At 40.0% G+C, this 23,874-nt stretch overlaps 1 protein-coding gene across 19 annotated transcripts in view; it reads right to left on the minus strand.

The window, feature by feature from the left end:
* LOC133631180 (protein 4.1-like) overlaps window positions 1-23,874 on the minus strand; it is a 121,589-nt gene that overhangs the window by 7,697 nt on the left and 90,018 nt on the right. For 12 of the 19 annotated variants that reach the window (XM_062023314.1, XM_062023306.1, XM_062023324.1 and 9 more), the window contains 9 exons: window positions 22,446-22,616; window positions 22,012-22,068; window positions 21,235-21,810; window positions 20,534-20,572; window positions 18,355-18,423; window positions 16,503-16,586; window positions 16,008-16,106; window positions 11,046-11,126; window positions 10,693-10,808 (listed from right to left, as the gene is read on the minus strand). In XM_062023314.1, the coding sequence (XP_061879298.1) occupies window positions 10,698-10,808; window positions 11,046-11,126; window positions 16,008-16,106; window positions 16,503-16,586; window positions 18,355-18,423; window positions 20,534-20,572; window positions 21,235-21,810; window positions 22,012-22,068; window positions 22,446-22,616 (1,287 nt within the window). In that variant the 3' untranslated portion in view covers window positions 10,693-10,697. The remainder of the gene's footprint in view (window positions 1-10,692; window positions 10,809-11,045; window positions 11,127-16,007; window positions 16,107-16,502; window positions 16,587-18,354; window positions 18,424-20,533; window positions 20,573-21,234; window positions 21,811-22,011; window positions 22,069-22,445; window positions 22,617-23,874) is intronic. The other 7 variants (XM_062023309.1, XM_062023310.1, XM_062023315.1 and 4 more) reach the window with 7 other exon arrangements.

Raw genomic sequence — 23,874 nt, forward strand, 5'->3', positions numbered from 1 at the left:
GAAGTGTTAAAGGTTAGTACTATTAGTGGAGCAGCAGCACGCACAATCATGTGTGCTTACGGACTGTATCCCTTGCAGACTGTATTGATATATATTGATATATAATGTAGGAAGCAGAATATTGATAACAGAAAGAAATGGGGGGAGGGAGGTTTTTTGGGTTGGTGCACTAATTGTAAGTGATTCTTGTGTTTTTTTATGTTGATTTAATTAAAAAACAAACAAAAAAACCAAACCGATACAGATAATAAAAAAACAGATACCGATAATTTCCGATATTACATTTTAACGCATTTATCGGCCGATAATATCGGCAGGCCGATATTATCGGACATCCCTAATTTCAATGAATGACAATAAAGGTTTTATGACAGTGACAGTTTGGACTCTGCAACAGGTGGATTTTAGTTCCGATACTTTCCTGGAGTGTCCTAGATTTGGACTGTTAGACCACAAGAGGTTCCGCTGTACTAGCTCGTATTAGCATTAGCTTCAGAGAGGCCTCTGAAGAGGTAAAGAACATAGCTCTACTTAGCAAAGATGCAGACAGGCGTATATGGGGAGCTATTGGAATATATGCAAACTTACGCGTATCATGTGCAAGCTAGATGATCAATCAATCAATCAATGTTTATTTATATAGCCCTAAATCACAAGTGTCTCAAAGGGCTGTACAAGCCACAACAACATCCTCGGTACAGAGTAATGGAGATGTAATTAATAATGTGTAGCCACCCCAGCGCTGTGTGTATCTATGCCAGAAGAAGACAGCATCTAAGACGCTGCAAAGAAAACTATCATGTTAGTAATACAGTACTATGACTACAACACACACACACTATTGCACAGAGTACAAGGCAGCGGAGACAAAGCCCAACATTCCCATTTGGTGAGTCACACACGCACATACATGTTGGTTCATCCCAAACCTGCCACATTTGGTGAGTCACACACGCACATACATGTTGGTTCATCCCAAACCTGCCACATTTGGTGAGTCACACACGCACATACATGTTGGTTCATCCCAAACCTGCCACATTTGGTGAGTCACACACGCACATACATGTTGGTTCATCCCACATTTGGGATTTGTTGTTGCAGTAACAACTAATGAATATCACCAGCTTCACAGCCAAAAAACCTCCAATAGCTCAAAAAGAGACGGGTGGGAAAGGCGGGTTGGAGTGAGGAAGTAGCAATTTGGTGCACTTTACCAGGCTGGCTTCTTGCATGCTCACACTACATCCTCAATGGCACCTAGTTAGGACAGAGGTGTCCAAAGGTGGCCACTACATCCTCAATGGCACCTAGTTAGGACAGAGGTGTCCAAAGGTGGCCACTACATCCTCAATGGCACCTAGTTAGGACAGAGGTGTCCAAAGGTGGCCACTACATCCTCAATGGCACCTAGTTAGGACAGAGGTGTCCAAAGGTGGCCAGTACATCCTCAATGGCACCTAGTTAGGACAGAGGTGTCCAAAGGTGGCCACTACATCCTCAATGGCACCTAGTTAGGACAGAGGTGTCCAAAGGTGGCCACTACATCCTCAATGGCACCTAGTTAGGACAGAGGAGTCCAAAGGTGGCCACTACATCCTCAATGGCACCTAGTTAGGACAGAGGAGTCCAAAGGTGGCCAGTACATCCTCAATGGCACCTAGTTAGGACAGAGGTGTCCAAAGGTGGCCACTACATCCTCAATGGCACCTAGTTAGGACAGAGGTGTCCAAAGGTGGCCACTACATCCTCAATGGCACCTAGTTAGGACAGAGGTGTCCAAAGGTGGCCACTACATCCTCAATGGCACCTAGTTAGGACAGAGGTGTCCAAAGGTGGCCAGTACATCCTCAATGGCACCTAGTTAGGACAGAGGTGTCCAAAGGTGGCCACTACATCCTCAATGGCACCTAGTTAGGACAGAGGTGTCCAAAGGTGGCCACTACATCCTCAATGGCACCTAGTTAGGACAGAGGAGTCCAAAGGTGGCCACTACATCCTCAATGGCACCTAGTTAGGACAGAGGAGTCCAAAGGTGGCCAGTACATCCTCAATGGCACCTAGTTAGGACAGAGGTGTCCAAAGGTGGCCACTACATCCTCAATGGCACCTAGTTAGGACAGAGGTGTCCAAAGGTGGCCACTACATCCTCAATGGCACCTAGTTAGGACAGAGGTGTCCAAAGGTGGCCACTACATCCTCAATGGCACCTAGTTAGAACAGAGGAGTCCAAAGGTGGCCACTACATCCTCAATGGCACCTAGTTAGGACAGAGGAGTCCAAAGGTGGCCATTTGACACTTTAGGGAGTTACTCTATCATCACTAACTAACTGTTGGAGACCCCTAAAGTATAGTGTCACTATCATAACATGTAGTGTCACTATCATAACATGTAGTGTCACTATCATAACATGTAGTGCCACCTTTAATAAAATGTAGTGACTATCATATAGTGTAGTGTCACTATCATATAGTGTAGTGGGACTATCATAAAATGTAGTGTCACTATCATAAAATGTAGTGTGACTATCATAATATGTAGTGTCACTATCATATGGTGTAGTGTCACTATCATAAAATAAAGTGTCTCTATCATAACATGTAGTGTCACTATCATAAAATGTAGTGCCACCTTTAATAAAATGTAGTGACTATAGTGTTGTGTCACTATCATATAGTGTAGTGTGACTATCATAAAGTGTAGTGCCACCTTTAATAAAATGTAGTGACTATCATAAAGTGTAGTATCACTAGCATACAATGTAGTGCGACTATTATAAAGTGTAGTGTGACTATCATAAAGTGTAGTGTTACTATCATAAAATGTAGTGTCACTATCATAAAGCGCAGTGTCACCTTTAATAAAAGGTAGTGTGACTATCATAACATGTAGTGCCACCTTTATTAAAATGTAGCGACTATCATAAAATGTAGTGTGATTATCATATAGTGTAGTGTCACTATCATAAAATGTAGTGTGACTATCATACAGTGTAGTGCCACCTTTAATAAAATGTAGTGACTATCATAGAGTGTAGTGTCACCATCATAAAATGTAGTGTCACCTTTAATAAAAGGTAGTGTGACTATCACAAAGTGTAGTGTCACCTTGAATTCAATGTAGTGGGACTATCATAAAGTGTAGAGTGACTTTCATAAAGTGTAGTGTCACAATCATAAAATGTAGTGTGACTATCATAAAATGTAATGTGACTATCAAAGCGTAGTGTCACCTTGAATAAAATGTAGTGTGACTATCATAAAGTGTAGTGTGACTTTCATAAAGTGTAGTGTGACTTTCATAATGTGTAGTGTCACCATCATAAAGTGTAGTGTCACTATCATAAAGTGTAGTGTGACTATCATGTTTAGTGTCACTATCATAAAATGTAATGTGACTATCAAAGCGTAGTGTCACTTTGAATAAAATGTAGTGTGACTATCATAAAGTGTAATATGACTTTCATAAAGTGTAGTGTCACTATCATAAAGTGTAGTGTCAACATCATAAGGTGTATTGTGACTGTCGCAAAGTGTAGTATGGCTATCATAAAGTGTAGTGTCACCATCATAAAGTGTAGTGTCACCATCATAAAATTTAGTGCTACTGTCATAAAATGTAGTGTGATTATCAAAATGTGTAGTGTCATTATCATAAAATGAAGTATGACCATCATAAAGTGTAGTGTCACCATCATAAAATGTAGTGCTACTGTCATAAAATGTAGTGTGACTATCATAATGTGTAGTGTCACTATCATAAAATGTAATGTGACTGTCAAAGCGTAGTGTCACCTTGAATAAAATGTAGTGTGACTATCATAAAGTGTAGTGTGACTTTCATAAAGTGTAGTGTCACTATCATAAAGTGTAGTGGCACCATTATAAAATGTAGTGTCACTATCATAAGGTGTATTGTGACTGTCACAAAACGTAGTGTGACCATCATAAAGTGTAGTGTGACTATCATTAAGTGTAGAGTGAACATCATAAAGTGTAGTGTCACTATCATAAAGTGTAGTGTCACTATCATAAAGTGTAGTGGCACCATCATAAAATGTAGTGTCACTATCATAAGGTGTATTGTGACTGTCATAAAACGTAGTGTGACCATCATAAAGTGTAGTGTGACTATCATTAAGTGTAGTGTGAACATCATAAAGTGTAGTGTCACTATCATAAAGTGTAGTGTCACTATCATAAAGTGTAGTGGCACCATCATAAAATGTAGTGTCACTATCATAAGGTGTATTGTGACTGTCATAAAACGTACTGTGACCATCATAAAGTGTAGTGTGACTATCATTAAGTGTAGTGTGAACATCATAAAGTGTAGTGTCACTATCATAAGGTGTATTGTGACTGTCATAAAACGTAGTGTGACCATCATAAAGTGTAGTGTGACTATCATTAAGTGTAGTGTGAACATCATAAAGTGTAGTGTCACTGTCATAAAGTGTAGTGTCACTATCATAAAGTGTATTGGCACCATCATAAAATGTAGTGTCACTATCATAAGGTGTATTGTGACTGTCATAAAACGTAGTGTGACCATCATAAAGTGTAGTGTGACTATCATTAAGTGTAGTGTGAACATCATAAAGTGTAGTGTCACTGTCATAAAGTGTAGTGTCACTATCATAAAGTGTAGTGGCACCATCATAAAATGTAGTGTCACTATCATAAGGTGCATTGTGACTGTCATAAAGTGTAGTGTGACCATCATTAAGTGTAGTGTGAACATCATTAAGTGTAGTGTGAACATCATAAAGTGTAGTGTCACTATCATAAAGTGTAGTGTCACTATCATAAAGTGTAGTGTGACTATCATTAAGTGTAGTGTGACTATCATTAAGTGTAGTGTGACTATCATAAAGCCGGACACACTATGTTTAAGTTGAACAACTAGTGTTTTGATGACAAGAATCCCATGCAGCCCTAACTCTCTAACCTCAACCGACGCACGGAGGGAGGGAGGGGGGTGAGGAGGGGGGGGGATTTGGTGCTAGCGGGGGCGTATAATGTAGACTGGGAGAGTAAGTGCTGCATGGGATTCTGGGTATTTGTTGTGTTGTGTTTATGTTGTGTTACAGTGTGGAGGTTCTCCAGAAATGTATTTGTCACTTTTTTTTGTTGTGGGTTCACAGTGTGGCGCATATTTGTAACGTAACAGTGTTAAAGTTGTTATTTACGGCCACCGTCAGTGTAAGCTGTGTGGCTGTTGACCAAGTAAGCTTTGCTGTCACATTCGAGTGCAAGCAGAAGATGCATTCAACATGTGTCCGAGCAGGTAAGCTGTTTAAGCAGACTGTAGAGGGCGCTAAAGACAGTGTCATCACGCCCAAATTTCGGGTGTCTCCCGGGAAAAGTGGGTGGATTGGCAACTATGACGCTGTTGAACGCCATTCATGTAAACCTCGCGGGCCGCACCATCTTAAACTGTCATATTAAAGTGCGGGCCGGGGCGCGTGTCTGAGACCCATGGTTTAAACATAGCACAAAGCAATAAAAAGCTTTGTATACAGTGTTATTTCATTTTACATTTCAAAAGAGTTTTGAGGCTCCCATTGTTTTCTTTCATTTGTGAAACTCGTCAAAATGGCTCTTTGAGTGCTAAAGGTTGCTGACCCTAAACTCTACGGTTAAGTTAAGAAATGGTTAAACAAAACAAGCTGTGAAGGTGCGCATGCAGAAACATTGGTGGGGGAGGGGCAGAGACACCGAGCGAGAGAGCTAGTGAGTGGAGACAGACATGAAAACAAGAAATGCCGAAAAGTAAATGCAACTTCACGGATGATTTGCGGAAAAAGTTTGTGTTTTGGTCCTGGCCGTGACACATGGGAAGCAGAATGCACTGTGTGCAAAGCAGGAACGTGTATATCTGTGGCAAATAAAGATCTACAAGCCCATATCGACACTACAAAGCACAAAGCAGCTGTGCAGGGCGAGAGCTCATTTATGACAACCTTTTTCCAAAACACAACATAGAATGTGAGATATAACAGGATAATGCATACATTTGTCATTTGTTTTCAAAACACTTACAAAAAAGTGGTACCCCAAAAATTTACTGTGGGACCCCATTTGTATGATTTGATGGGGTCCCTGGGACCCCATTTTGAAAATTCCTAACGCCAACACTACTGTCAACATAGGAGAAAAAATGCTTTATTTAAATAAATATATTACTTATGAAGCAAGTTCGAGTATCATTGGCAAATTTTCACCTAGTCCCGGCCTTGGCACGCATATATGTGTCCTCTTTTTGGGATTTCAGAATATGGTCAGCCTAATTAAGTTAGCATGTACCTCCTTAAATGTGATAGCCACATGTAGCTCAGAAAAAAACAATCTCCAAAATTCCCAATTTTTAATTTTATTTTTTGAACAGACAAATGTATTTGTGGTAAAAGGTCACATTTAGTCCGACTGCCAGAAGCTTGACAGATCATTCTAGCTAGCTGTGGCCACGCTGACGCAGAGTGACAGCAGCCAAGGCAAGACAAATAATGCCAGAAAAGTTGAACTGTAATAGATGTGGCAGGTGAGCGATCAGACACTCTGGCTACCATTGAGTTAGCTTTAGCCTGCGGAAAACTGTTGTTGGAGCTGTATTAGATGGAATCTGCTGTATTCATATTTAACAGACCTTTTTATTTTCATGGTAATACAAATACATTCTGTCCCTTGGCAGTTGAATACGGAACGCTTACTTTTGTCTCTAAAAACGTGACGATACTGTTTTTCTAGGGATGGTTGGCAACTCTACCTTTGTTCCACATGGACTCTTCAATATGTACACTTCGTTCATGAGGATGCCATAACCTTCTTCTCCACACGAACGCACTCAAAACGCAAAGTGTAAAATGAGGATGTGCACACATTTAGTCAAGAAAACAAAAACAGCAGCAGCAAAAAAGGAGTTGAAATATCGATACTATTAACACTAAAAATAATACTTTGTCACCGATAATACACAGCTGACATGCAGGCTGATATTCTTGAGATGTACGGGTGCATGACAATATATTCAAAGATTGTACTGTAGTTATTTGATCCAAGGAGTTTCATTCAGCCCAATTAAAGGCTCACTTGAAGATGTTGCAGTTTATTTGCTTATGAATGCGCAAGCTAGTTTATTGAACTTTTTGAGATGCCAAATAAGATGCGTGTCATAATCATGAACATAAGAAATACATTCTTGAAACATTTTACTCTGTGCGTAGTAAATATGTCAAATATAAGAGTTTCACTTTTGCAATTGAACTACCGAAATAAATTACCTTTTTAAAAGATGTTCGACTTCATATTCACATTTGACCAATCTCCGGTACCTGGGAATTGATATAATGGTACCAATTTTTAGTACTTTTATATGTTAATGTTCATTTGTGTAAAAATAAAATCACGTAACATTCAAAAGTGAGCTGATAATTATAACTGTGCTGTCCAGTTATATTTTGTTTTCTTACACTTCTGATTATCATTTGGAGGTATTCATACATGTGTGGTGTTCGGGTCTGTGGGACCCGTTTTCATTTTTTTATTAAAAGAAAAATGAGACAATTAAATGGTTTTTCACATTGAGACTCACTGACTTTGGCTCATTTTCTGTGAAGAACATATATCAGAATACATATTTAATGACCACACACCATACACCCCCCTACACATTTCTATTACATATAAGATGTCCGGGTCCCCCGGGGCTAATAGAAGTGTGGAAATTGATGTTCTGTGTACCACACACACACATACAGCATGCCTAGACAGGAGGGGGACAGAGTGTAGGTACACAGAACATCAGAGGGTCAATTGTGCGAGAAAATGAGAGCAGACAGTGTTGACAAACAATGTTGCAACCTCGTGTGGGAACCACAGGTGCAGAAACACAAAAGAAGAATCCCTGTTGGATGCAGAAACTGGCAGAGACATTTTCCGTGCAACGTTTATATTGTTGTTACTCAGCCAGCGTTTGTGGGTCTGATCGACCCCGTTGCATTTTGTGGCTTTTAATGCCTCACAATCAAACACTTTTATGTTAAAATTCTGAACAGATGTTTATTGGGATAAGGTAAACATCTGTTCAGTATTTTAACATAAAAGTGTTTGATTGTGAGGCTCCACTTTATGATCCATCAGACCCACAAACGCTGGCTGAGTAACAACAATATGAACTTTACACAAGGGTTAAGTTTGTCCTAGGTGTGTGGCAATAGTCAGGAAAGTATTTGCCATTAAGTTAAATAGATAGATAGATAGTACTTTATTGATTCCTTCAGGAGAGTTCCCTCAGGAAAATTAAATGTGCCAGTATTGTCATTTGTTAAATCCTACAAAGTGTTTAAACTGACAGTATTGTACTTATTACGCACCAGCTGTTTGATTGTAAATTGCATCTTTGTTGCAATTACTAATGCTAATCAGTAACATTTATATGGAATGTCCATATATGGAGCATCGACCTTGCACAATTTAAAGGGTGGAGCCTTACTTTTGAGTGTTTTTTCATTTTTAAAAAAATCAGGCACGCTTGATTTTTCGGTTTTCAAAATTCCAGCATTGACTAAGAGGTAGTCTGCTACAAGTACGGCAGTTTGCACACCAAGCGCTTGAGCCGGTGCCGAGTTTGCAAGCGGACGCAATGTCACACGCAACAAAGGTATACAAGTATGGTACCTTTTGATTTCAAGTCAATCGATTCCTGGTAGTACTGACAAAGTTCGGTCAATGCTAATAAAAGTACCAGATTTGGTACCATGTACTGTTTTGACTTGTTAATAAAGAGATAGTTGATCCATCACCCCCTGGTTATGTTTGTTTGATAGACAGTACTGTGTAGCATGGTCAATTGTGTTCAAAGTGTACAAACCTTTACTAAAATATGGCCATTTGTCAAGGCTGGAACTGGAGATGTCCGATAATATCGGCCTGCTGATATTATCTGCCGATAAATACTTTAAAATGTAATATCGGAAATTATCGGTATTGTTTTTATTATTATCGGTATCGGTTTTTAATTTTTTTTTCTTAAATCAACATAAAACACACAAGATACACTTACAATTAGTGCCCCAAACCAAAAAACCTCCCCATTTACACTCAATCAAACAAAAGGGTTGTTTCTTTCTGTTATTAATATTCTGCTTCCTACATTATATATCAATATATATCAATACAGTCTGCAAGGGATACAGTCCGTAAGCACACATGATTGTGCGTGCTGCTGCTCCACTAATAGTACTAACCTTTAACAGTTCATTTGACTCATTTTCATTATTACTAGTTTCTATGTACCGTATTTTTCGGACTATAAGTCACAGTTTTTTTCATAGTTTGGCCGGGGGTGCGACTTATACTCAGGAGCGACTTATGTGTGAAATGATTAACACATAGGGTAAAATATCCAATAATATTATTGATGTCATTCACGTAAGAGACTAGACGTATAAGATTTCATGGGATTTAGCGATTAGGAGTGACAGATTGTTTGGTAAACGTATAGCATGTTCTATATGTTATAGTTATTTGAATGACTCTTACCATAATATGTTACGTTAACATACCAGTTGGTTATTTATGCCTCATATAACGTACACTTATTCAGCCTGTTGTTCACTATTCTTTAGACATTTTAAATTGCCTTTCAAATGTCTATTCTTGGTGTTGGCTTTTATCAAATACATTTCCCCCAAAAATGCGACTTATACTCCAGTGTGACTTATATATGTTTTTTTCCTTCTTTATTATGCATTTTCGGCAGGTGCGACTTATACTCCGGTGCGATTTATACTCTGAAAAATACGGTAACTGTTTTTATATTGTTTTACTTTCTTTTTTATTCAAGAAAATGTTTTTAAATTATTTATCTTACTTTATTTGATTAATTTTTTAAAAAAGGACCTTATCTTCACCATACCTGGTTGTCCAAATTAGGCATAATAATGTGTTAATTCCACGACTGTATATATCGGTATCGGTAATTAAAGAGTTGGACAATATCGGAATATCGGATATAGGCAAAAAGCCATTATCGGACATCCCTAGCTGGAACCCATTATTCATATGTGTGTTGTGTTTTTTATGGACAAATTTGCTTCACTTCTCTATTTAAAAGCCCTGTTCAAGGACCAAATAAGTTCATACATAAATGGAGGTTCCAATGTAGTGTAGTCTTAGTATAAAAGAAAGCCTGGGTTTCGATGTGAGCGTCTTGGGCGTGTCACCTTAAATCCAGATTAGATTTCGGTAGATATCAGTATGTTTGTAGGAGCCAGTTGAGCAGGAATGTAAAGCTTTGTGAGGACACACAGTCAACAATCAGTGCAAAGTAAAACTATGTTTTAGGTACAAACATGAGTATTAGGAAGACTTTGTTATTACAAATGAAAGCAAATATGTCTGTGTTGCGTTAATGCCAAGCAGATCACCTCTCTGTCCAGCAGGGGGAGCGTTATCACCAAAAGTCACCAGATTGCATGAGAATCACAGCAGCATGAGATGGGACTGTTTCTTGTGCTTGTGCTTTACAAGCTAAGAACACAATATCCCTCATGTCCGTGTGCCTACAATACAATGCATTCGCTACACAAACAGGGCAACTGGAGGCGCTGACGGGAAAGCGGCATGCCAGAGCATCTGGAGGAGTGGGCTCAAGACGGGAGCGAGAGCAGGACTGGATTCGCTCTTACCTGGGTCAGTCCTCACCCTCCTCTGGCGTGATCTCTGTCTCTTTATGTACCACTACTTTGGTCACTGACATGTCAGGATGCTGTTCTTTAGCCTCCTTTATGGCCTGAGCCAGAGCCTACGTACACATTTGCAGTGCCGGAAAGGGTCACCAGGGGTGGGGGGGGGCAGAGAACAGGGAAGAGGGGGGCAGGTCGCAGGATTATAGATCAGTAATCCAACAGTTATCCAGATTTTAAGAACAAGAGTTAATACATGTGTTTAAAGGCCACATGGCTCAGTTGGGGTCCTGAGAATCACATAAGTGTTTTATTCGCACATTACTGCTCATATCCAAGAAAAATGAGCTATATACCTCATCGTGATCGATATCCGGGTCTCCTGTGATGACAATCCGTTTCTCGATTCTGGTCTCTGAAACCCCTCCTTTCACAGTCTGGAATATTAAAAATCAATACAAATGCTATTAGAGGTGTAATGATATGGAATGATCATGCTTTCGGTAAGTAACTTAGTTTTAAGGTCACGGTGCGGCTCATTTTGGATATAGTAAGGCCGTGTTTCCATAGAGGTGGGTAGTAATGAGCTACATTTACTTAAGTACCTTTTTGGATGAATTGTACTTGTCAGAGTAGTTGTAATTAGGGATGATACTCTAAACCGGTTTTCCCGGTTGTTTGATAAGAAAAGAACCGAGTCCTCGGACTCGAATCCCTTTTTGAGAACCGGTACCCGTTATCGAGACCACTATAGTAAAGGAAAAGAGTTGATTCTTTATTCGAATCCCGTCCCGACCAGAAATGCTCCGTGTGACATCACAAGAATTGACGTCATGTAGCTCAGTCATTAGGCGCAGATAGCGAAAGCAGGAAAAACAATGGACCGGAAAAAGCGCTCCAAGGTGTAATAAAGTTCAAAACAAAAGCTATAATCCAATGAATAACTTTACTGAGAGATTTGAGCAGGGTAAAACACATGACCAACACTTTTACCACCAACCGGAAACATAGCAACCAGGCTAGCAACGCACCTCCTTTACGGCAGCTGTCGCAACGTTCTTAAAACAACCGCAGCACATACATATATATACAACATATATGACACCGCAGCACATACATATATATACAACATATATGACACCGCAGCACATACATATATATATACAACATATCTCCCTTTTTTAACTTTTGTTTTTCTTTCCTTGTAAACGTTACAAAATCACACTGTATATGTGTTGTCTGTCTAATTATAAATAATGCAGATGAGGCGTGTTGGCTGAGTTCTTGACGTTTACTTTCACAGCGTGGCAACATGCAACACTTTTCAGGGCTACCGCGCATGCTCGTAACTCCCGTTGCATGCTGGGTAGTGTAGTTGTTATATTCTCTAGCTCATAACATTTTTCCCCCATAAAGAAATAATGTTAACTCAATAAAGTGTCTTTCTTTTTTTAGCTTTAACTTTTCATTTATTAGCATTGTAACCACATTTGCAAACAACTTTTCTCTTCATAGAATTTTCTTTCAATAAAGAAATAAAGTGCAAAAATGTCAAAGCATCATAACAAACAGTTATGTCAAATAGCAACAGAATTGCACTTTTTGGAGAGCTGTATTATTTTCAGTTTTGTGCCCAAGGGACTGATTTTATTTAACACTATATTATTATTTATACACCTATAGTGATCACAGAGACAGCTTGTTTTTGTGTTACTGTATATATTTGTTTCTCTGAAAAATCCCACTTAATATACTTTGGGTAAAAACACTCAATATTTATTTTATTTTATTTTTTTAGGTGGGTAACAGTCAATATTTATTTATTTATTAGATTTTATTTTTTTATTATATAATAAAAGTGAGCTTTTGTTAAACCAAATATTGTGTGTTTTTTTCCATATACAACAACCTATCTGGACTCCATAAGAGAATCGATAAGGAATCGGTTCGATAAGAGGATTCGATAATAGGCTCAAACTCGATAATTCCTTATCAAACATCATCCTTAGTTGTAATACATTTTACTTTTCATATACAATTGATTGTTTACTGCTTGTAATGACGTGCATTGTTTTGGCTAGGCTTGTGAGAGAGACTTCTTCCAGTGGGCACTTTCACATGACTCTGTTGCACCAATCCAGTGTAAGTACGAGTGATTTTTACCTCCATTTCACCAATCAAACAGAACCTGTCAGTCACATGACAGCACTCAAACTCCACGCCGTAAAAAGGGACATGATGTCATAACTCTTCAATGTTTATTTACAAACTAGTAAAAATAACATTTATATCATGCGCTGTCATCTGGCGGGAACTCTCGTTCAACCCTTTTTCCATTACGCATGCACCTCCTGGTACCCTAGCACATCCAAAACCCTCAAATCTAAACTCCAAACATCCCTGAACAAGCTAGTCAGATTACTTCTAGACCTCCACCCCAGATCCCACCTCACTCCTAACCACTTCTCCAAAGTGGGCTGGCTCAGGGTGGAGGACAGAGTTAAACAACTTGCACTGAGCCTAGTCTATAAAATCCGCTACACCTCCCTGATACCGAAGTACATGTCAAACTACTTCCTTAACGTAAATGACCGCCATAACCACAACACCAGGGGGAGCTCCACTAACCACGTTAAACCCAGATTCCGAACTAACAAAGGTCTTAACTCATTCTCTTTCTATGCCACATCAATGTGGAATGCGCTCCCAACAGGTATAAAAGAAAGGGCATCTCTATCCTCCTTCAAAACCGCAATAAAAGTTCACCTCCAGGCAACTACAACCCTAAACTAACACCCTCCCCGGATTGCTAATAATCAAATGTAAACAATCAAATGCAGATACTTTTTCTTATGCCTTCTGATCTCTCTCTCTCTCTCTCTCTATGTCCACTACTTGCTGTCCATATCCTACCCCCCCCCCCCCTCCACACCCCTGATTGTAAATAATGTAAATAATTCAATGTGATTATCTTGTGTGATGACTGTATTATGATGATAGTATATATCTGTATCTGAATCAATTTAAGTGGACCCCGACTTAAACAAGTTGAAAAACTTATTGGGGTGTTACCATTTAGTGGTCAATTGTACGGAATATGTACTTCACTGTGCAACCTACTAATAAAAGTCTCAATCAATCAATAATGTGTAAGTAGAAATGTTCACACTTCAGCCTATAAGAATTACACCCAAATACAAATAGACGGATATTGAAAGAGTAAAATAAACCACATTTTGGGTGTGATAGATGAGAAAATGAACTGGAAATCTCATAAAAATATACAACATACTGTGACCAAAAATACTCCATATTCTCTACTGCTCGCCAGTGTTACCATATATGAGTTAGTATTCATAAATATGGGGAAATAAGTACAAAAGTACACTTATTCACTAAGCATGTTACAAAAAAGAATGTTTATCAGAATGGTATCAGTTAGAATAATACACAATGAGTGATACGCGCAGTTATTACAAATACATTAGAGGCAGCCACCACAGTTGACATCATTTACATAAAAGGGGGGGGGGGGTGTTACCCACATATGTGGTCCTCTCCAAGGTTTCTCATAGTCATTCACATCGACGTCCCACTGGGGTGAGTTTTTCCTTGCCCGTATGTGGGCTCCGTACCGAGGATGTCGTTGTGGCTTGTACAGCCCTTTGAGACACTTGTGATTTAGGGCTATATAAATAAACATTGATTGATTGATTGATTGAAAGTCACAAATTCACCGTGATAGTTGGTCCAAAGCTTATGAAGATTTTGGCAACATTAGGGTTATAAGTCTTTTTTTTTGGTTGTTCTGTTGATTTTTTTTACGTTTATTGTGCCGCCGGGTGCGTGTTAAGAGTGCCAGCTGGTCAAGAAACACTGCAGGAATGTAGCAGCAGAGTGTGTCAAATATGGCCGCAAAATTATACCCTCCCAAAATAAAAGCATGTTTTATTGTAAGTTTATTAGCTGGATTATGTTTAGAACTATTTATAGACATAATATTTTGGCTCATTTCATCAGAAAAACTCATGTCAAAACAAGATCCAGGGTGATGGGTCAAATGCAGAGAATAACTTCGCCACACCTAGTGTTTGTGAGACAATCATTGGTACTTTAACTTAAACTTTATACACAACTCTGCCACCAGTGGTATGCAGGCTCCATCTAGTGGTAAGCCAAATAATCACTTGCATAAAGTACAGTGTTTTATTTTCGTATATTTAAGGGGCGGTATGGCGGCCGTGCCAGAAACCTGAGGGTTGCAGGTTCGCTCCCCGCCTCTTGACATCCAAATCGCTGCCGTTGTGTCCTTGGGCAAGACCATACTTGCCAACCTTGAGACCTCCAATATCGGGAGGTGGGGGGGAGCTTGGTCGGGGGCGTGGTTATTTACAGCTAGAATTCACCAACTTGAGTATTTCATATATATTTCATATATATATATATATATATATATATATGAAATACTTGACTTTCAGTGAATTCTAGCTATATATATATATATATATATATATATATATATTTATATATATATATATATATATATATATATATTTATTTTATTTACATAGAAAAAAAAACAACAACTTGAATTTCAGTGTTCCGTTGGCTATCCATTAGATGGCAGTATTGTCCTGTTTAACTTCTCCATTCATTGGGCAGGCAAGCTGTTTATATTGTGGGAAAGCGGACGTGAGAACAGGCTGTCCCCACTCAGTCTCAGGTCCGCATTGAGCCGGAGGGGGCGTGGCCTCCAGCTCTGACTGAATACCGGGAGTTTGTCGGGAGAAAATCTCTGCCGGGAGGTTGTCGGGAGAGGCGCTGAATACCGGGATTCTCCCGCTAAAAACGGGAGGGTTGGCAAGTATGGGCAAGACACTTCACCCTTGCCTCCGGGTGCCGCTCACACAGGTGAATGAATGATAGGTGGCGGTCGGAGGGGCCGTAGGCGCAAACTGGCAGCCTCGCTTCCGTCAGTCTACCCCAGGGCAGCTGTGGCTACAAATGTAGCTTACCACCACCAGGTGTGAATGAATGATGGGTTTCCACTTCTCTGTGAGCGCTTTGAGTATCTAATAATAGAAAAGCGCGATATAAAATCTAATCCATTATTATTATTATTGGATATTTAAAGACACTGTTACGGTTCAAACTGTGTGTAATGTTACAGTGGCCAAAAATATTAAATATACTTGTTGAATAAAACTTCTTTCTTGTTTTAATGAATATTTAGGCCTACTATGTTACTGCATTTTAATGTTAGTCACTATGGTGGTACTTGGAGATCCAGTTTGTTGGTGTGGAGCTTGAACCCTGACCTTTGTGATGTGTGTGGTTGTGGTGGTGCTGGTGGTTTCTGAAGTGATGGTCTGAGCACTCAATAGCACACCCGGGTCCGCGTCGCCGTTCATGTCGCCCTGTTGACAAGTACTATATTAAATGTAGCACTATTATATCTTTTTTTTTTTATTAGAGTTGATTTTGGATGTGTTTGACAAGTTACATTGACTCATGATATGTTTACACTTATAATTCAACATGAAGCAGAGCCTTTGTAATCCTACCCCTTTCTTAATGTTTTCGCAATTACAGAAAGAAAACATGTAACAAGGTTACCAATTTTCTAACAGAAAAAGAAAAGGATAAAAATGTGCAACAGTAAAGTGTTTGTCGAAGGCTTATTCAACAATTAAAAATAAATAAAGGTTAACAAGCATGACAAAGACATTGTGTCGTGATAAACAAGTGCAGAATATAGGAGAAATGACACCATCATTTAATGATAAAAGTTATATGGTTGTGTGAGCACATACCGCTGAAGACTCGTAGGTGATGGTCTTGGTCTCGGTGTGAATCACGGGCATCTCTTTAGCGCAGACCGTGTCCTCGTCAGGGTGCTGTTGGACAACAAGGCAACACACAATACATGTGAATAGTTCATGTTTAACAGCACACCCCTGCACTTCTTTAAACAGCTTTGCACATATGTAATCAAATGTATATTAATCAAAGTCCAAGGTTGCAGTCTGATGAAACGGGGCTATCTCTGATGGGCTTAAGTCTCTGAAACACTATGTAGTCATGCATTAGAGCAGGCCTGGGCAATTATTTTGACTCGGGGGCCACATTTAGGGAAAAAAATGTGTCTGGGGGCCGGTATATATATCTATATATATATATATATATATATATATAAATATAAATATACGCACGCACACACACAAACATATATAAGCTGTGACAATCTGTTGTACAATGTGTGTTTGGGTCCTATTTTTAGGAACACTAATACAAAAACTCACACTAATGTCGGATTGAATGCTAAAAACGTTATGACAGACTGACTTAAGAAACGGAATGGAATTGAACATTTTCTACTGAATGAGACACCCAGAATGTACATGAATATAAAGAATGTGGGATTTACAATATTAACTAAGGATAAACTAGGGATGTCCGATAATATCGGTCTGCCGATATTATCGGCCGATAAATGCGTTAAAATGTAATATCGGAAATTATCGGTATCGTTTTTTTTATTGTCTGTATCGTTTTTTTAAAAAACATTTTTTTATTAAATCAACATAAAAAACACAAGATACACTTACAATTAGTGCACCAACCCAAAAAACCTCCCTCCCCCCATTTCTTTCTGTTATCAATATTCTGCTTCCTACATTATATATCAATATATATCAATACAGTCTGCAAGGGATACAGTCCGTAAGCACACATGATTGTGCGTGCTGCTGCTCCACTAATAATACTAACCTTTAACACTTAATTTTACTAATTTTCATTAATTACTAGTTTCTATGTAACTGTTTTTATATTGTTTTACTTTCTTTTGTATTCAAGAAAATGTTTTTAATTTATTTATCTTATTTTATTTGATTCATTTTTTTAAAAAGTACCTTATCTTCACCATACCTGGTTGTCCAAATTAGGCATAATAATGTGTTAATTCCACGACTGTATATATCGGTTGATATCGGTATCGGTAATTAAAGAGTTGGACAATATCGGCATATCGGATATCGGCAAAAAGCCATTATCGGACATCCCTACTTAGTATAGTTGAAAACTTCCGGTCATTATAAAACATGACTGCACATCATAATGGCAGCTACAGTTTCCATCTTAAAGATCTAAAAAAAAAAGATTTGGGAATGTCCGGCGGGCCAGATTGAAAAGCTTAACGGGCCGCATGTGGCCCCCGGGCCTTAAATTGCCCAGGTCTGCATTAGAGGCTAATCTAGTCATGGAGACCCATCCTGAAAAAGCTCAAATACAACGTGGTCATCAAGTCCGTTCCCTTCACTTCTATCTCGACTATTTCTTCCTGTCGGGCTCAGCAACCAACAGCAGTGTTGTCTAACTCCAAAGTTGTTGCTTCTTCCTGTCGGGCTCAGCAACCAACAGCAGTGTTGTCTAACTCCAAAGTTGTTGCTTCTTCCTGTCGGGCTCAGCAACCAACAGCAGTGTTGTCTAACTCCAAAGTTGTTGCTTCCGGCTGCGTTTCCACAGATGTGCTCCACTGCTAAGCAGCATCAGCCGCTCGACCATCGTTTGGACGATTTCCCTTTGTACTCCGTTGTAAAAGCGCGGCACACACAGCTTCCTGTCTACAGCTGACGCGCAGTGCACTCTGGCTTGGACACTCACCACACAATCTGCTGGCGCCGCGTCTGCCTCTACAGCAACACCCGCCTTCTGCTCCGGACCCACTGATGTCTGTGAAAAAAGAAGAATGACGACAACATGCGGTTATTAGCATCGCAACAAGAATGCTGCACATACTGCACAAAAAATACAAGAATTTGTTCGTTTTTAACGAATCAAACAAGGGAAAAAGTTTTAAGTAGTTCAAGATAAAAACATGTTACGAAAATAACTTTTTATTTTATTTTATGATACAGCATAAGCTGATATTTTAGGAACAAAAAGTGGTAATTATATTTTTTTAAAAATCAAAGAAAAGGTGTAATGCTCCAAAAATAAAATGATTATATTACCATAAAAAGTTCTGCCACCATGCCAACTTGACTGGTTTTGTAAAAACAGATACCTCTATTTTCCTGTTTTGAGTAAATCAATGTTTTTTGTGGAGCTCTTCAAGAAACAGTCACCCTGCTGATGTGGGTTGCAATTGAATCGTTTCGAACAATCAACATGATAGTCTCAATTTGAAAAATGCACATTTATTACAAAAATTAATATAGATAATTTTGTCAACATTTTGCAGCAAAAAAATAGCTCAACATGTTTCTTTACAATGCCCTAAAAATTAGTGAAAACAGACCATTTTTTTTCCCAGAGGAATGCTTATTCCATCGCTGTAATGAATCAATTTTATCCAAACAAACACCTTTTTGGGGTGATCCCTGGACAGGGAGGTCAGGGGTTTACATTGACCATTGCATCGCAAGACAACAGCAGCAAAGAAAACACACGCTGAGAATAATGGCTGCACATATATCCTGTATGTAATTGTGGAGGGAGATGTGGCCAGCGCTGCCTGTAGGAGCAAAGGTCACCGCCTCTGACCATGGTGCTGAGGACAGAGCACCGTCAGACGGGGGCGTGGCAGTGCTGATGGCGAGACACACCTGGCAGGTGATGAGATTTCACAGGTGGTACGTGTTAATCTAATCCTCTGTTGTCTTTAACAGTAAGCGGCCGGGAGCAGGAGGGGAAGAGGATACGGACGTGACTGAAAAGTCACGTTCTGCTGGAGAAAATAATTTGATAATATCTATGTACATTAAAACTTTGTTAAACTTCGCACAACTGGCTCTTGTGACGTATATGTCAGTGGTACCGCTAGGAAGCGACCTCTTATGGACCTTATGTACACAGGTAATAAACTGAATTTTTCCCATTGACCTTTCTTGCTCACAGACTGCTCAGATTTACCAGGACAACGTCTCTTTGCGCGCAGTGTGCGAGGGCACCACCCTCTCACTGATTTCATCAAAGTTACTCACTATTGATGATTTAATTTAGTCATAATCACGGCAAAACAGACACAAAGCGAGTAAACATGAGTGCTGATGTTGGATGACGTCTTCAAATTTGGATGCACTGATGAACTGCATAATGGATTGTCTGTTTGGGCCACAAAGGGAGCAAGGCACTTGTCGCTTACTGAAGTAAAAGGGAATATTCAACAGGGAAATGCGAAAGATAAGTCGCTTTAGCAAAAAATTTGATTTTACACCCCGATAGAGAATTGTGTTAACTACTTAGTGGTACTCATAGCTCAAAATTGGCCATTTTTTATGAAGAACTAGAAAAGTACTTGGAAAGCGTGGACATCCGCAGGCATTATCTCCCAATAGTAAAAAACCCTGAATCCAGACGGTTATCCGGATCAACCCCGAAAGGTAATCACTTGTTCCTCATCACATTTCTGAAATTTCCTGAAAGTTGAATCAACATCCGCCCATAACTTTTTGAGCCATAGCGGAATGGAAGAAAGCTGGGGCCGCTGAGATACATACACAGAAGTTAAGGCTCATAATGTAAACGTTAGGTAATGTAGTAAAAATGAACTGGATCCCCAAAAACCTAATCAGTTTTTCCTCATCCCATGTTGGATATTTCCCAATAATGTTGTCAAAATCCACCCATACATTTTTACTGTATATAAGCAGTAGAAAATGATTGGATGGATGTTGCTAGCTAGTCTCCTGGCGAAGGCAAAACATGAGTGTGCCCCGACTTGCCACCAAAAGCAACACGGCATGGTGCACTTCCACCCATCACCTGATGCAGGCAAGATGCATTTTATGTCAACTATCATAGGCACTAAACATTCAAAAGTCAGCTTGTGTGTGGTTACCTTTTGGGAAGTGAAAGAGGAAACCCATCCATGAGTTGACTGGCAAGAACAGGGGACGTAGAATAACAAGAGAGGAAGAGAGAAAGGAAGACACGGCAGTGAGAAAAGTCAACCGAGTAAACAGAGCAACAGGAGAGAGGATGTGGATTCTTAGTATGGATTGTATGGAATACCCTTTCTTATAAATGTGTCATCAATAAACGACTCTTTCCAAGTATCATGTCCGCAGGTAGAGCCATACAATGTGTTTTATAGGTAGAGGGAGGAGGAGAATGGTTGGAAAAAGCCGCAGCAGTGGCGGCGGGCCAGCTTCCGCCATCAAGTCACTGCTTTCAGGGAGCAGATAGCGGACCTGAGAGAATGGTGCAGCCCGGAAGAAAGCGTGACAACAAACAAGAGTCCTACTTGGTGTTGCTGCCGGCTTGTTGCCTTATCAGCTGTGGAAGCAGGTGATAAGTGAGGCAAGTCCGGGCGCTTCAACCCAAGCAAACATGTTGTATCAAAAGGAAGCAAACAGAAAACGGCAGCTTGTGTAAGGTCAAAACGGTGGGTGTTAAGGGACTGTTAGCCATGCACAGCTCTGGATGAAAGTCTTATTAATCATATTATGATTATTCTAAGTCTTGTTTGGCTGTTGCTGGTGGGAAGACGGCAAATGAAGGGAGGCTGCATGGAGTTGCTTTTAGTTTTCATACAGTTACCACAGCTAAGGGTGTTGTCTCTGGGAGTGTAATCTGAGCCTCATTGGTCTCGGACTGCTCCTGGACAGCATCCACTTTGTGGCGAGGCTCCTCAATGGTCTTCATCTCCTCCGACAACACGCTGAAGACCTCAGACTCCTCCGCCTTCACCACCTCCGACACCCAGGATGCCATGGCTTTCTTAGGCGAGCCGGCGGCTTTAATCTGACACATGTCTTCCATCACCGCCTCAATCTCCTTGACAGAGGTACTTCGGGCTTTAATGACCGTTTGGAGATGTTCTTTGTCTTCTTCTCTGTCCTCTGCCTCTTTTAAGATGATAAGCATTCCTCTCTTGTCTATGATGGCTTGGGACACTTCCTCCCTGACGGACCCCGGGCTTAACTTTGCCAGGGACTTCTCGGAAAACTCCTCCTGAGAGTCAGGGGTTTTCTTCTGCGCCTGCCTGGGGGTCCCGTCCTCGAAAACGTCATCGTCCATAGCAGTGGACGGGCTAATTGCTTGTAGCTCGTGGACAGGGGCTCCATCAGTTAGGACGTTAAAATCTGCGGCGCAGTTCAGCAGATTTCCTGCCGCCTGGGGAGACACTTGGCTTATTGGAAAATTAATTCTTCAAGTTAATAAAGTAATCTACTTCACGTGATGTGACACAAGCATGCAGCTGCTGAGGCTGAGAGGCAAAGTCATGTTTAGAGCCAAAGAGGAGAGACAGAGGCAGCTCTGCAGTGCAATAAGACACCGCACACAAACATGGGAACAATGTGGAGAATTGTTTACCTCAGTAGCTTTCGCTTCCTCCTTTTTCTCATCTCCAACAGGCATCTTATCTTCATTCTGCAGAAGGAAGAAAACAAAAGGTAATATAGAGAGAAACTAATTTATAGAAGAAGCAAATGCGGACCCCAAAGTTTGGTCATTAAAGCCTCGTGTCACTGATGCGAGTCTAGAAATAGTGCTGGTTTTATCCACAGGTTGTGTTGCGACATGAAGAAATCGATAAAAACCCCAAACATCTTGCGTCATAATGATCACAGCTGCAAGACTCCTTGCCGTTTATGTGCACACTAATTCAAAATGGCATCAAGGTGTACAGCAAGTTAGACATAGACTATACTGCTTCACTTTACTGTGCTCCATTTGATCACACCACCGTTACTCATGAGAACACTGCTTGTTCATGTCACGCTTCAAAAAACACAATGTGCGCTTACGTCCTGCAGGTTCAGAGGCTCTATCATGGGCGCCTCACAAGCCGGGGACGAGGAGAGCCTCCTCTCCCATTCCGTAAGGCCGGGAACGGCACCGTCTGTCTCCAGGAAGGACCGCTTGAGCTCGCTGATGTTGGTCTGGTGCTTGACCATCTCTGTAGGGGGCTCAGTGTCCTACAGTGGCCCGGTAAGCCATGATAAGAGGTAAGTGAGGCTGCAGGAAGCACGAAGGGGAGCGACTGCCATGCTTCATGTATGTATGTCATCTTTTTAAAAACTAAAAAAACCCAAATCAAAACATGGGTGCAAAATGCCAGTTAAATGGTTTGGAGTCAAAATGGAGCCTATTTGTTGTGAAACAAGCCTGACAAATAGAGTGGAACAAGCAATTTCTTCCAGGACGCTGGATGTGATTAATCAGATTCAATGTCAAACATTTTAATACACTATTAGTCTTAACTTATCTCAACTTCACACATCATGCTTTGTTAACATGAACTGTTACGCAAGAGTAAAAAGTTAAGTAGGGTCCCATGCTGCAACGATGGACATGTAGCGTTTTAGGAAGGGGGACTAAGATGATTCAACTTAACGCAACATTCTTTCAATCACTCTTAATTGTTGTACAATTGTAACTTTTTTACACCACGTAAAGTTAAACTGTGCGGCGACGTGGCGTTCCAAGGTAATTTAACAAAATTCTTAACAGTCAAACAAGTGTAAAAAGAAGAAAATAGCTGTCAAAACTTAAGATGAGACTATAAGATGCTTGTGAGGGGAGTCTCTTTAGGTTAAGATTAAATATAGCCTAACATCCACTTTTTCTATTTATTGTTGTCGACATACAGTACTTTCACGTTAACCACGTTAAACCCAGATTCCGATGTAACAAAGGTCTTAACTCATTCTCCTTCTATGCCACATCAATGTGGAATGCACTCCCAACAGGAGTAAAAGAAAGGGCATCTCTATCCTCCTTCAAAAGCGCACTAAAACAACACCTCCAGGCAACTTCAACCCTTAACTAACACCCTCCCCCACCACATCCCACCTCCCCGGATTGTAAATAATCAAATGTAGATACTTATTCTCATGCTTTCTGATCTCTCTCTCTATGTCCACTACTTGCTGTACATGTCCTACCAAGTCAGTCCTACACTGTTTCAATGTCCATTTCTCTGATGATGCAATTGTTGATGACTGAAGTGTTGATATCAACCAAACCTAACCCCCCCTCCACACCCCACACTGTAAATAATTCAATGTATATACTCTGATGATTATCTTGTGTGATGACTGTATTATGATGATAGTATATATCTGTATCATGAATCAATTTAAGTGGACCCCGACTTAAACAAGTTGAAAAACTTATTTGGGTGTTACCATTTAGTGGTCAATTGTACGGAATATGTACTGTACAATCTACTAA

This window comes from Entelurus aequoreus, linkage group LG16 (assembly GCF_033978785.1).
Source record: "Entelurus aequoreus isolate RoL-2023_Sb linkage group LG16, RoL_Eaeq_v1.1, whole genome shotgun sequence".
Taxonomy (NCBI): Eukaryota; Metazoa; Chordata; class Actinopteri; order Syngnathiformes; family Syngnathidae; genus Entelurus; species Entelurus aequoreus.